Source organism: Prinia subflava, chromosome Z, assembly GCF_021018805.1.
Source record: "Prinia subflava isolate CZ2003 ecotype Zambia chromosome Z, Cam_Psub_1.2, whole genome shotgun sequence".
NCBI lineage: Eukaryota > Metazoa > Chordata > Aves > Passeriformes > Cisticolidae > Prinia > Prinia subflava.
Window position 1 is genome coordinate 59,942,598 of NC_086283.1, and position 14,815 is coordinate 59,957,412.

A 14,815-nucleotide genomic window follows, 5' to 3' on the forward strand; every position below is an offset into this window, starting at 1 on the left:
TTTTCCCTTTTTTATCATTATTAGTATTTATTACAATTATCCGTTTTACCATATTTTACTTTGTTTTCAGTTATTAAACTTTTCTTATATCAACATACATGTTTTACTTTAATTCCACTCCCCATTCCACTGGAGTCCAGGAGGAAAGAAGAGGGGTTTAAGCAAGTGGCTGTGTGGTGCTTAACTTCCAGCTGGGCCTAAAACCATGACAGCCTGATACTCAGTGTGGTGGTTATATGTAAGACTTTTTGTCCGTATAAGCAAGAAGCTTTTGTTTTAATGGGCTTTCTACATGTATTTCTCAGTCACTACAGGCATTCCCAAATAGCAGTCTTAATTTTTATATTGGAAATAAATGTTTAATGGTACATCTTTGTGCTTTTTTGTTGTTGTTTTTTTGGGTGGTGGTTTTTTTTGTTTGTTTTTGGGTTTTTTTGTTTGTTTGGTTGGTTTTTGTTTGTTTGTTTGGTGGTGGTGGTTTTTTTGTTGTTGTTTTGGGGGTTTTTTGGTTGGTTGGTTGGGGTTTTTTGGAGGTTTGTTTTGTTTTGGGGGGTGTTTTTGTTTTTGTTTTCGTATCTTAAAGAGGCGAATCATGGGGTAACAAATTGGCAAGCTAAATACAGTTGTTTAAAATCAGGTATTTGAAATTTGCATTCTGGAAAAATGTGGTGGACATATTATGCTTTGTTGATGTGTAGTCTAGCCTCATCTTGAGAAGAAGATGTATTTTGTAGCTGCCTGGTTAGTTTTTCAGGCTTGCAGTTAAATGTGAATTGCAAGAAGACTAATATATACTTTCTGTGTAAGATTGGAATTATCGGTGGAACTGGCTTGGATGATCCGGATATCTTAGAGGGAAGAACAGAAAAATACGTTGACACTCCTTATGGCAAGGTCTGTATAACCTTTTTATTTATTACTGAAACTTTTTGCCAATTTTCAAGATGTTTGTATGCTTTAAGAATTTTCAGACTGGTAAATTAATGTGTAAAGGAGGTGCTGACACAATTGTTCAGTTGCTATGTATTGTGGGTTTCTTAGTTTGTAAAAACAAAGTATTATTACAAAGACGATGTGCAAAGGAGACTATACCTCTTCTCATTTGTAGACTGGATTAATTTGGAAACTCAGTGCTCTATTTACAGTCAAGGGATAAATCTCTTTCATCTCTTTCAAATTTTTACTTGTGTGTGACATGTATTATCTGTCAGAGTGGTCTAGGAACCTTTCTGAATTGCAGAAAACCATCCTTTGAGATATATGAGACACCATTTTCCCTGTAACTAATGAATATTGTTTTACGTGCCAGTGTAAGATCATGCTTATAGCCACAGAATTTGAAAATTATTTGAAAATTAAGCTCTGAAACTGGTTTTGTGACACTGGTACACCTGAACAGTTCTCCTTTACATTGATCCTGTACTTTTCCTCTGCAGAAGGAAGTGGTGGCTAGGGCTGTTGCTCTATACACAGCATTGGGTATGTTTTGAAGGACAATTCCTGGCACAAAGCATTTGTAGTACAGGTGAGACAAAGGATAAGAGAGTTTTATAGGCAGGATATCAAAGGGGAGAGATGTTCTAGTTGTTACATGAAGCTCATAGAAGAGCTTGGATCTTAGGCAATGTTGCAGGACATGGGGAGTCTGAGTGCTTTATAATTGCTATTAGAATTATATCTTATGCAATCTACCAGTGTACATACAAAAAAATATCTTGGTATCTGGTAGCAAGTGCTGCTTTGTGATTGGAAGCTTGCCAGAAAACTCAGTGGTATGGTGTGTGACTGAAAACCAAATCCATGCCTCCACTCAAAAATGGTTTAAAATGGAGTGTAAAGAGCAAGAGGAGTTTGTATCCACCACCATTCAGGAAGGGGAAGGAGGCAAATATTAAAGGAAGTGAAAACATAGTCAGAAGAATGCATTTGACTTCTCTGTCATCTTTCAGAATTAGTTAACAAATTGTAATAGAACGAAGGGAACTTATTTTGTCTGTTTTCTTTACTCTGGCTTCCAAAGGTAGCCAGCTTTGGTCTGAAGGAGAATCCACTGGCTAAACCAAACCAATTGCTATTGCATTTCCTGTTTCTTGGGAGTCATGGATGTTCATCACAGCATGGATGTGTTTGGAAACTGCTGACAAAGCAAAAGTAATACTATGCTTGTAGCAGATATTAACTGAAGCTTTCCTGTTTAGGATGGATGGGGCACTTCTCTCTCACAGGGCTCTGTTCAGATCAGTTAAGGGCACAGTGGCAGCAGAGCATTTGAAAGTCTGTTCTGTCACAGCACTGAGATGCCACAGGATTTGGGGGATGCAAATTCTGCAGTACAATAAGTGGCCTACAGTAGGGTTCAGTATTTCTGAGAAGAGTAGGAGTACTTCCAGGATGGCTCCTGCACAAAGAAATGAAAAAAATCTTCATCAGCAATGATCAACCATGCACCTTTGGTCAGTATAGAAGGTTTTTCTACTTTGGTTGGGGTTTTTTTTCCACTAGTAAGTAGCTTATCTAGTATCTTTTTTTCTGTGTTCTTCACAGAATGCAACATAAATAGCAGAAAATTAATGTTGGTGCCTACTGTGGTTTGTGAGAGACCTTGGTCAATGGACTGCCTCTGTCTGAGCCTGCATATTACACATTTAGCATAGGCTGAACTTAAAAAAAAAGAGCTCATTAATATTTTTTCTTTGAGAGGGATGAGAATACAACGAAGATACCATGGTATGAGTCCAAGCATGAATTTGAGATAATGTCCTGAGTTTAACTGGGACCATTAAGCTGACCTGAATGGAGTCAGATCACAGTCAAAGAAAGAGAGCACAACCAAACAGAAAGCTTTTATCCTTACACTGGTAATGGCCTGTCTTCCTTCTCTCTCTCAGTAGATCTGAACCTCTGATAATCAGGCCATTGACCTGATGGTTGTTTCATGCAGATTTCCTCCTGTATGGAGTCACAGTAACTTCAACGACTGAACACAGTTTATAGTTCACCAGCTGGTGGATCAGCCATAGTGTAAGATGTGCAGAGCTTAGTCCACAAGTTACAGTTGCACCAAGTGCAATGGATTTCTACTGAAGAAGAAGCAAGCCTCGAATTCAGCTGGTGTTATTAAGTGGATCAATATTCACTTACTTTGCTGCTGAGACTATTTAGTATTCAGGAAGGAGGTGTTACACAACCTACCTCTAATTTTAGAACGACATAGTTGAGCAGCTATTGCTGAATGCAAGAGGGCAATTTTATTTTTATTTAAGTGTGCCTGGAAAAGTTTAGAAGTTTATAGTTTGCTACCATTTTTTCCTAAGGATATGTTTTATTCTTGATTGTTACTGGAATAAAACCAAATTGCGACTTTTCTGCCATAAAGATACTTTTTCATAGAGCTGTGAAGACAGTGGAGAGATATCTGCCTAAAATTTAAGAAGTAGAGGGCTTAATTTAATTTAAATAAACTTGTGGTCTTTTATTTCCCAAGAGAAACTGAGATGAAACATTAAACTATGTAGTTCAGGCAAAACTAGGAAAAGTGAAAATCAGTGAATGTCCAAAGGAAATTGCAAAGCATAGTTACTAGAATGTATGTCCATCTCCTTCTGTTATGTAAAAAGGCAGAGTTCCACTTTACTTAAATCTTGAGATTTAATTCTTAACTTTCTAGACAAGGAAACTTGTGCCAAAAGATTTTTGATTGAAAATCTTTCTGGAGTAGATGTTTCTTGGCACCTTTGACATTTGACAGTAGCGAAATAGATTTTTCTTTAATGAAAAACACTGTTTTGTTTTATTTTAAAAGATTAATAATAGCTTACATTTTCCTCATACAGAGTCCTTGAATTGTCTTCTGCTTTGGCCTTCTTGAATCCCAGGAATCATTTAACTACAAAATTTAGGATTGGGGAATGTGGGAAATATGGAAAAGTTTAAAGGAAACTATTATGACAGTTTTTTGCTGTTCTCTATGTTGACATTGGTCCTTCTATGATCTGTCAAGTTCTGTAATAGTAAAAATGCAGAACAATAAAGCCTTTAAATTTTAAAATTTAAAAAAATCTTTAAATAAATATTTAAAAAAATAATAATTAAGCTTACAACTCTTAATATTCCAACTGTCTTTTCTCCTTTGTCTGCTTCCACCATTTTCGGTACATCAAAAATTTGGTATTCTACGGAAAATGTCCCAAAACCTTTTGAGATTCTGTCTCCAGATATGGAAAATATTAGTCTCCTACAGAATAATAGATGCTGTTCCAAGCAATTTTATCTTCATCATTGAATTTTGAAGCTCCTAAAAAGCTTTGTTCAGAATAGATTTTCAGTTAGATTCTCTTCCTTTGTGGGTGACAGATCTTGGTTCTGAATCACCTTCCCTGGTGGGCAAGAGATCTCCCCACTCTAGAAAATTATCCTAGCGGTGCCACGTCTTTTTCTGGTCATAAGTATATCTGGCAAACAAAGCAGGGGGTAGTTCTGCCTTTCAATTGAATGTTTTTTGCATGCATCAGGAAAATCTGACCATGTAACATAATACTTAAGCTCCTCTTCTACCTCTTCAAAACAATGTACATTGTTCAGTTCCTAAACAGCTCACAGGTAGAATGGGGGCTTGCAGAACCTGTGAAATGCTTTTTCATCACAAGTGTTCTGTGTTCATTCTATTTTCTGTTCCAACTAGCCTCTGAGGTGAGACCAAGGGAAAAATGAATTCTGTAAACACCCCTTCAACAGTTCCTTATGCATATTTATATTATAGACAAAGGGGATTTATTCCGATTGTTTGTTATTTTAATCATTTGGGGTTAATTTCCCAGGGTTCTATTCTTTCTTTTCTGTTTTGCAACAATGAATAATATATATCTGACTTGTATTTGTGAAAAGAGGGAAGGAGTTAAATACATTTATGAATTTTTAATGTTTGAGAACTTTTTATTGGACCTTTTATTAAATTCTCCTTTAAAAATACAGTATTAGAACTTTGATTTCAAATTGCTCCATTGAAAGTTTTTGTTATTTTATCATCACTCCTGGCTATGACTGAGGTAACAGTAGAGGCACAGCACTTGGAGAGAACTTGTGGGAGAAAGAAAGCAGAATGGAAGTATACACTAGCTATGTTACATGGTTAACACATAGTTTGAAATGTCTGTTTCTGTGACTTTATGCACATGTCAATAGTTGGTCCAGTCTTATTCAATCTCTTTACCAGCAGCCTGGATGAAGGGTTAGAATGAATCCTGAGCCAGTTTGCAGATGGCACAAAACTGGGGGAGTGACTGACACACCTGAAGGCTTTGGTGCCACTGGGAGGGAACTTAGTCTGGAAAGCTGGTGTCACGATCCGATGGACGGTCGTGATGGTTCGTTTTGATTTCAAAGTGCAAAAAGAGGTGGAGAGGACTCAGTTCAACTAAAATCAATGTATCTTTTATTGATACCCACTATGTGCGATAGAGGAAAAAAAAAAAGAGAGAGCGAGAGAAGAGGAAAGAGGGGGGTATAGCTTCCAACAGGAGTCCTTGTGGCAGAGACCCAACAGACCACCTTCACAGTCCTCGTGGCATGCATCGATAGATCCGTCTGGTCCATCAGGGAGATCTCAGAGGTGGTAAAGCTGTGGGGACTTATTTTTAGTCTTTTTCAAGGTGAGGGGCAGCTCGCCAGGAAAGGGTGGTAGATCTCGTGAGCGATGCCATCTTTCTCTCTCCACTTCAGGGAACAGGTACAGCAAAGGTACAGCACAGACCAGTCCAGAGCACAGCTCAGCAAACACAGCTCAGATACCGTGACAGTCCCATTGTTTCTGCATGGGTTTCCAGGGGACATCTTGGTCCAGTGAATGCACCTGCAGGAGAAACCTGGATCCCACCTCAGTCAGGCAAGAACTCCTGTGTTGTGGTTTTTGTGGTCCTTGGGGTCTCAGCCTCTGTCCTTGTTCAACAATTGTGAGGCAGATGAGGGCTCTTTGGACTGTGTCTTACTCCACCTCGTGACTCACGATTGTCACCAAGAGAGCTCCAGCAGCTGGGTTTGTTGTGTTGTTACGAAGTCTTCAGGACTCAATGTCGGTAGCATACCCCAGAAAACAGAGACAGAGAGAGAGGGAGCGAAAACAAGAGAATAGAGGGAGAAAAAGGAAAACAAGGGAAAAAGACGAGCAACAGTGATTAATGTTGATTAATAAAGTCTCGAAACACATCACAATGATAAAAACAAATTACAATGAGGATAATAAAGTTCTAAAACAAATGAATCTTCAAAACAAATGACGATGATAATATTAACAAAATTCTAAAACAAATCATAATGATAAATGATTCACAAAATCAAATAAAACAAAAATAATGATAATGTTAATTTAAACAATTTTTGAATAATTAAACAAAAAATTTTAAAGTTATCATAATAAATCATACAAAATCAAAATACATAATTAGCTTAGAATCTGCATGTCTAAAATCTATCTTATTTCGGCAAAAATTCATTTTACAGTTCATGACTATGGCTTACTTGTATGGTTTGTCTTGTGTCAATATCTCTAAGTACATCTATAGGAGGGGGTATGTAAGCTAAATTGTGTGCATACATTACAGAGGTTAATTGTTTTAGCTGTTTCATCACTCTCCAATTCATAAAGAATAAGATTGCTGACAAAGCAAATCAAAACCAAAGTCAGAAGAATAATGATGTGATGACAGAATTTGTTATCAAGGTTTTCTAGATTTTATCTAAAATTTCACTTAGATCCTGATGGAGCAACAATTGCTTTATCAAAGTGAGGTTCATCCCAATCAGGGTAGGCCTAGCTTGTGGATCAGTATGTAATTAGATTGTAATAGGTGGTGAGAAGTAACTGGAGCTGAATAAGACAAATCAGAAGCTGTGATTTTGGTAAAGTTACAAACACAAAAATTTAAATTATTTTTAGTGTCCAAGATTACATTTTCTACAGCTACAACATCACAAGCAGTCCTTAAGCATACAAATCCATTTCCTACATGCAGAAGCACTGTTTCAGGATTCTCGTTAGGATAAACGTCAAAATGACAAATATTTTGTTCCATGTCCAAACAAATGTCCTAAGCTATAATTGTATTACTTTCACAAATAAACCCTTGTTGTTCTCAGGCAATACAGAGTTCTAAATTAATAGTTTGCAATTTCTCATCAGTTTGATGGGCCCATTTCCTATGCTCGAAAGGATAGAGAATAGTTCCATTATGATTCAATCTTAATACAATAATAGGGAATATCAAATGTACTAAAGCATTACATATGGTCAATACAAAAGCTGTGGCTGTGTTTATCACCGGGTTGTATTCCACCAAGATTGAAATTCTCTTTCGAAATTATTGGCATTGTCCGAAATTACTTTCTGAATTTCAGTAGAAAGAGTGCCTTCTTTTATAATTGAGGCAGCAACTAACTGTATCCACAACTGAGACTGGAGGCAGCTAAGACCCAAAAGATGTTGTTTTGCAACACTGAGTGCATCAATCATCAATTTGTGGTTATTCACATTTACCTTTTGTCAGTTTGGTAATAGGTTTGATAATAGCCACTGAGTCATCCCCAAGGCCAATAAGGACAATTGTAAAGGGTGTTGTCAAATTCCTAATTGTAACAACCAATTTATTAATTAGTAGTTCTAAATCAGCACTATTTAAAATTCCTAATTTTGTTCCTATACACCAATAATGTTTAAAGTATCACCAGTTTTATCATGGGTTTATGTGGTCTTTATGTCCCTCGGAGTTCTCCTGTGAAAAGTAAACACAACAGAGTCTGTCTCCAAAGACAGAAAAGTTAGTATGAAGGAATTATCCAGCATGTATTTACGCTTGGAGCTGTCAGGCAAAAAGCAGTGATTTTGGAACACCTGTTAACCCCCATCTATAAGGGATATGAGAAGCCCATTTGATCCTTTCACCTTTTGCCCAGTCCTGGACAGTTTTTGCAGTAAAGTGAGACTCGTTATCAGATTGGATTTCTTGTGGTTTTAGGAAAGTTCCAAACCATTCTTGCAACGCTTTAACAGTATTATCTCCTGCTAGATTTCCGTCTATCTGGTGAGAAGCTACCCACCCCACAGCAAAGTTCCCTTGGCTTGCAGTGTTTAGAATTTCTTGCCACTTTTCCTTTTTTCACACTGGGATTCTGTTGACCTCACAGTCAGTTGTTGACTGCTTGAGGCAAGAGGGGGGTGCTGTTTCAGTGACTAAGGCAGATTTGTCTGGGCTGCCATCCAAGTTATTGCCAAGTTTTTCACAGCTCCTAACAGCTTTAATGCCTTTTAAAGAGCTTCTCAGGACAACAGGTTGTTGTACTGACAATCCTGCAGATGCAAAACTCCATTCCACCTGGAAACGATCTGTAGGATAAATAGGGCCAAGTGCTTGGTAAGCAGTTACTTCAAAAATCAACAATGTTATTGCTTCTTCTTGAGAAACACCCCATTCCCTTTTTTTTTTCTTTTCTCAGCAGGTTGTAAGGGGGTCTGGCAGTTACAGAAAAATCTGGGATATGTTTTCTCCAAAACAATAGTAATCCTAAAATTTGTTGCAGTTCCTTCGTAGATTCTGGCATTTTAATTTGATTGAAGGAGGTTAACGTATGCATGTCATGTTTCCTTTCCATCAAATTCCCAGAAGTTTTACTTTCAGGGGAAATTTGGAAATCAAGGCTTTTTAAGTTGGAGATTATTTTCTGTTGGGCATCCCTCACTTCTTTTATTTCATCTCCACCCACAAGAATATCATCGATGTATTGATAAATAGTTACATTGTCAGCTATGGGTATTTTTTCTAATTCTTGGGCCAAAGCAGGGTGGGCAAGGTGCGCTTGAGAAGGAAGGGTTTGCTTTGGCTTGTTGCCTGGGTGCTGAGAGGGGGAGGTTGCGATGGGTTGAATTGTTAGATTGTTTCTGGGCTCACTGCCCAGATTCTGGGAAGAAAGGTGTGTACTGGGCTGTAATTTCTTAGGGGAGGGGTATGCTGGCAAAACTTTTTTCTTTGGTGACCTCCTTTTTAGTATCTAATAGCAACAAGTGTTGATGGCTAGTGATGTGTTTTCTTTTTTCTGTTTATTCACTACTAGGAGTTTTAACATAGCTGGTCAATTCTACTGCAACTTCACTCAATACCCAGACATTACAATCACTGGCAGGTGAATTAGATTGAGGGGATGGTGTCTGGGAGGGTGACCGGTGAGAAACCTGATGGGGTTTAACAAGGGCGAGTTTAGAGCCCTGCACCTGTGGTGGGAAGAACTGGAAGTACCTGCACAGCTGGGGGCTGACCTGCTGGAAAGCAGCTCTGTGAAGAAGAACCTGGGGTGGTGGATGACAAGTTCTCCCTTGCAGTCAGGAGGGCCAATGCTGTCCTGAGGTTCAGCAGCTAGAGTGTGGCCAGCAGGTCAAGAGCTGTGATTCCCCTTCTACCTGGCCCTGGTGAGGCTACATCTGGAGTGCTGTGTTGAGTTCTGGGCTGCTCAGTACAAGAAAGACAAGGAGCTACTGGAATGGGTCTGGTAGGGCCATAGATGTGATTCAGGGTCTGGAGCATCTCTCTTATGGGGAGACACTGTGGAAGCTGGGCCACCTTAGTCCAGAGAAGAGAAGACTGAGAGGTGATCTTGTCAGTATATATAAGTATTTCAAAGGTGAGTGCCCAGCAGATGGTACCAGACTCTTTTCAGTGGTGCTCAGTGGCAGGATAAGCAGTAATGGCCATAAACTAAAAGGTAATATGAGGAAGAATTTCTTTACAATGCTCTGCCACTGAAACAGGCTGCCCAATAAGGTCATGGAGCTTCTCTTGCTGGAGACACTCAAAGCCCACCTGGATATGCCCCTGTATGCTCTAGGCAAGGCTGGCTTGGCAGGAAGGCTGGATTAGCAGATCTCCACAGGTCTTTTCCAACCCTAACAATTCTGTGATTGTGTGATCTTTATTTAATGTCTTTTAATCAATCATGGTGCAGTATCTGCAATTTTTTTCTTAAACTGCCTGCTCTCCGTTTAGCAGTGCTCTCTTTGTTCCAAGTATTTCTTTTTTTCTTCCATTTTTCTAGAAATCATGTGCCAAAAAGATACTCAGTATATCACCTGGAAAATGTGCAGCATGCATTTTGTAGAAATCAATGCCAAGGTGTCAGGTGTCTTGGCCACCAGACAGTACTGTTACACAACCATCCTGAAGCCTTTTGAAGTGCTAGGATATGAGAAGATAGGGAAGGAAATCCTGTCTGCAGCAACTAGATTTTGAAATGAATTTCAAAGCTGTTATGTCTTTCTGCATTGTCAATGTATGCTAGAACTCAGTGGAGTTCAGTGATGGGAATGAATATCAAACTACCCCAAGTCTTTTGAAAATGGATATAAACTTAAATCTATCTCTTGCAATAAACTTGAATCTGTTACTTACAAAGCAACAAGCCCAGTCTTCGACTTTCTGACCTTTTTGATGGGAGGCAAGAACTTTTGCTGGAAATCCTCTTGAGTTTTAAGAGGATTTTGTAGTATTTTGGGGACTGAAGTGCTTATTACTTGACACAGCAAATGTGTGTAAATAAAACAAAATCCCAAAATGCTTATTTTTGTTAACCTTCTGTTTTATGGAAAGTTGCAATGGCAAGTTGCCTTGGCCACTAGACAGCAGGGCTTTTGCCCCATGGGAAATTTTGCTCTTGAAGCCATATTTGTTTGAGAAGAGCATATGTAAGGTAAAGATTAAACACTTAAATATCAACAGTTTAATATTAAAAGGAGCCTTGCAAAAAAGAAAAATAAGTCAGAATAACTACTAAACAGTAGTTCTAAACATAAATTTTCTGGAATGTTCCCTTTCTTTAAAAAGAAGTAGTGAGTGTCTGCCAGAATTTAAACATTGGTGATTGAGTAAGTTACAGTGCTTTGGAGAGCTTTCACATGAATAATTACCAAAAAGAGCTGTGCAATAGGAAGTAGAAGGTGATGTTTTTATTAGGAGTGGGTATCTTTAACATGGGACTCCTATACCAGTTAATTGTAAATCTCTGCAAATTTTCAAATGTCTAATAAAATCAACAACTAAAACCTAAACCCTAATTGAAATCTTGCATCTAGCATTATAATTTTATTTGTTTTCTGGCAAGTAGCTGGCAACAGAACATTTCTAAACATAGAGGTGTGAGTTAAGACACAAACTTGTGATCACTAAATAAAACATGATCTTCTTAGTAGTTTAGCAAAAAGGAAAGCTACAACAGTGTATTTCAGATTCCTGAAGGCCAGGAGCAGAGCACAACCCACAAAGCAGGTAATTTATTGTGGTGGTTGATGACTTGGAGGCTGCCTATCCTGGGCAGGTTGGCTCATCTACATGGCAAGGTACATGTTCCAGCTGGACAGCTGAAATAAAAATGCTCTGTTGTCCCGGCTGATTGGCAGTCAGGAAGATTGTATTTTCTTATATATAAGAAAATACATACACTGCTTCTGCCACTTATGTGCTAGATTTTCTCTGTTATATCACATTTCATTTCCCAAAAGCAGGACTCCCAGTGGCAGGGAAGAATGAGTTTCTCAGGAAGCTGGGAGTGAGTGAGGGGTGGGTTGGAGGAATCCAGAACTCTTCACACCCTATTGTGAGCCGAGGTTAGAGGACAGAATAGAGAATGGTGTTATGGAAAAGCACAGATTAGATGATTTTTATTGTTGGAAGGGGGCTTTAGTAGAGAATAGCACCTATTTAGTGAAAAGAAATTAAGAAGTTCATGAGAAAGAGTGAGTCATGCTAACCAATTTGATGGTAACATGAATGCTACAATTTTTGTGTTTGAAATATTCTTTTGATATATTAGGAAGTATTCAGTATACACTTTCAAACCCCAAAGTAAAGAGTTACAATGTTAATGTTACCACAGAAAATTTGTGGTAATCCTTCCTGTCTCAAGTTTGATCTTCCTGTTCCAGGCTGTTTTATTAATCTGCCGTATCAAATTATAGAACTAAGCTGATGAAAACGTATGAGTACAATGATAATCAGTATTTTCTTTCATAACTGTTGTGCTTATTTTTAGGTAGTAGTAAAGGTTTGTAATGTGATTGTCAGGTGGTAACTCATTCTTATGTGCTTGTTTTGCAGCCATCGGATGCTTTGATTTTGGGAAAGATCAAAAATGTGGACTGTGTGCTCTTAGCAAGGTAAATGAGCATTTTAAGGGGTTTGAATTATGCATCTTTAAGTTTTCTCAGATTTTTTTCTCTTTTCATTAGGTGAACTGAATTTCTGCTCTGATATCATCTTGGTCTGTGAGCTTGCTAGCAAAGTCAGGCACAAGTTTGGTTTTTCATAAGCAAATTTGATGGTGCAAGGACTGAGAGTATTGAAAATGCTGTCTAGGTTAGATTAAAAATGCACTGGGAGGTATTGCCCTATTATAAGTGGCAAGCCTGCAAGACCCACCTGCTCTGATGGTAGACAGATGATGCTGATAACCTTACTAATAGATTCATCTACTCGCTATGTTTGCAGATTTCCTTTGTGGAATAGAGGACATGTCTGCTTCCAGATGAACTACGTTGCTGGTACTACTGTAAACTCCTCAAAATCATTGCCTTAGATTATTGAGTCCTCTTGCAGTTACAATTATTGCTTAGGGGGCTGCATCCCCTGCAGTTCTCCCTCTCTATGTAATTTTTGATGTAATTCAGTCATCTTTTACTATACTTGAAGAGGCTCTGGAAGCAGGATTTGCAGATGAATGTGTGGAAATTTCACACTGATGTAACAATGGATGACTAGGACCAACATGCTACTGAATTAAATGTAAGAATACTAACACAGTTGGCGGCATCTGAGCAAAATGCACAGATCAGGTACTGATAACAGGATCTATCAGCAGGCCAAGTCAAGGTAATTAATCAAGCACAGGATCCATGCAGGGAATCTAGACTGGAACGGTAGGAGATAAGAGATGAGGCTGTAGCGTATGTCTAAAGTCCCCATCCCTCTCTGGAGACAGACTACAGCATAGGTCTGAAGGCTGTGAGGGAGACTGGGTTGGGGACTGGCACGCTGTGACATAACTCAAGATTGGGGCCTGAGCTTGGAGGCAGAAGCACCCAGGCTCACAGGCTTCAGGAGTTTTGTGGAGGCCCAGGGTGAGACTGGCCAAGGCACTTAGGGCCCAGTGGTACACTCAGGGTGCCAATTCTTTTCATTCCAGTGTTCTTCCATTAAAGCTGCTGACTGCTAACCATCCTGTAACTAGACTTCTGTCTGTGGTTTTACTTTTCTTATCTTTCGTGGACTTTGCTCATGTATTTTATTACATCTGGATAACATTTTTCTTATTTCCTCAAATGAACTGCTAAGTTAAGTTCTCGTAGCTGTACTATTTCAAACTAGATCTTGGACCACAGAAGTCTGAACAAGTTGGCTGTGGTTTACCTTCTCCCTGGGATTTATGATCATTCATATAGAAACCTTGTGAATTTACTTTTAGGGTGAAGATACCTGCAAATTTTTCTTTTGTGTTTTGGTTTCTGAATCAGACTGGGAAAAAAAGATTCTATAAAAAGATTATGACAGCAACTACAATAAAGCAATAAATCTGTGTGCCTAGTAGTTTATCAGAAGTGCTAATGACAACATGGTAATCCTGACTGACAGTGCTTGATCATGTTGTGCACAGTTCCTGAATTATTAAATTCTTTGGACTCTTTGGTCTCTGAAAACGTGAGTTGATAAGTTAATTTCCTTCTTTTCTCTTACATGACTGAAAATCATTTTCTAATGTGTTTAATCATGTAAGTGATGTGCTTCTGTAGCAAAGCCAGAGATAGCACAAAAGCTTATGCTTATAAGGCCAAGTATTTCTTGTCTTGGTGAAAAAGAATATTGCAGCAGTGTGAAGTCATTCTTTTAATTTCTGAAAGCTGTCAGATCACATAAAGATCAATGAGAGAAATGTGGTGATTCTACTGTTTTCTTTGGAAAGATGACAGGTTAGAGCACAATGTGTGTTCTGTGATGTGCCACTCCTTGTGTGGGAGAATACAAGCAACACTTCTGGACAGATTCTTCTTTCTTCAGCAGAAAATTTGTGTAGGTGTATGTAATTCTTAAAAACCCCCTGTAATGTGTGGAAAAGGAGTTTCAGAATCTATGGACTTAAAAGATTCAGAGAAAAATGCTTATTTTAATCTTGAAGCTGCTGAAGTATGTTTGAATTGTATTTTTAAGATTCTTTTCTTTACAGTCTTGAACTTAAAATTTTGCATTTAAAAATAAAATTATACCACTGCTTCTTAAATTGTATTCCAAGAGCAGCTCAATACATTCAGGAAAACAAAATATACTGGAGGTAGCTGAAATAGTCAGTGCCACTTCCAATATTGTTAGGGGAAATATGTTTCCTGAAATTCTCCTTATTTGGGAAAAGGAAGGCAATTTCAGTCTGATTTATTTTGCTCTCTTGCTTCATGTATCTTTGCAGACATGGAAGACATCATACAATTATGCCATCAAATGTTAATTACCGTGCTAATATCTGGGCATTAAAAGAAGAAAATTGTTCCCATGTATTAGTGACTACTGCCTGTGGTTCATTACGAGAGGAAATACAACCTGGTGATCTTGTCATAATTGACCAGTTCATTGACAGGTGAGTAAGAAGGAGGAAAAAGAGAACAAATGGGGTTAAACCATATAATAACATGTTCATGTTACATTAAGTTTTCATAGAATAGGATGATAGCCTCAGTTCTTCTGTTAAAAAGTGAGATTCATACAAGGAAGTATGATAGGAAATGGGAATGTGATTATGA

At 38.2% G+C, this 14,815-nt stretch overlaps 1 protein-coding gene across 3 annotated transcripts in view; it reads left to right on the forward strand.

The window, feature by feature from the left end:
- MTAP (methylthioadenosine phosphorylase) overlaps positions 1-14,815 on the forward strand; it is a 37,145-nt gene that overhangs the window by 4,772 nt on the left and 17,558 nt on the right. For all 3 annotated transcript variants that reach the window (XM_063422990.1, XM_063422992.1, XM_063422993.1), the window contains exons 2-4: positions 808-894; positions 12,129-12,187; positions 14,485-14,652. In XM_063422990.1, coding sequence (XP_063279060.1) covers positions 808-894; positions 12,129-12,187; positions 14,485-14,652 — 314 coding nt within the window. The remainder of the gene's footprint in view (positions 1-807; positions 895-12,128; positions 12,188-14,484; positions 14,653-14,815) is intronic.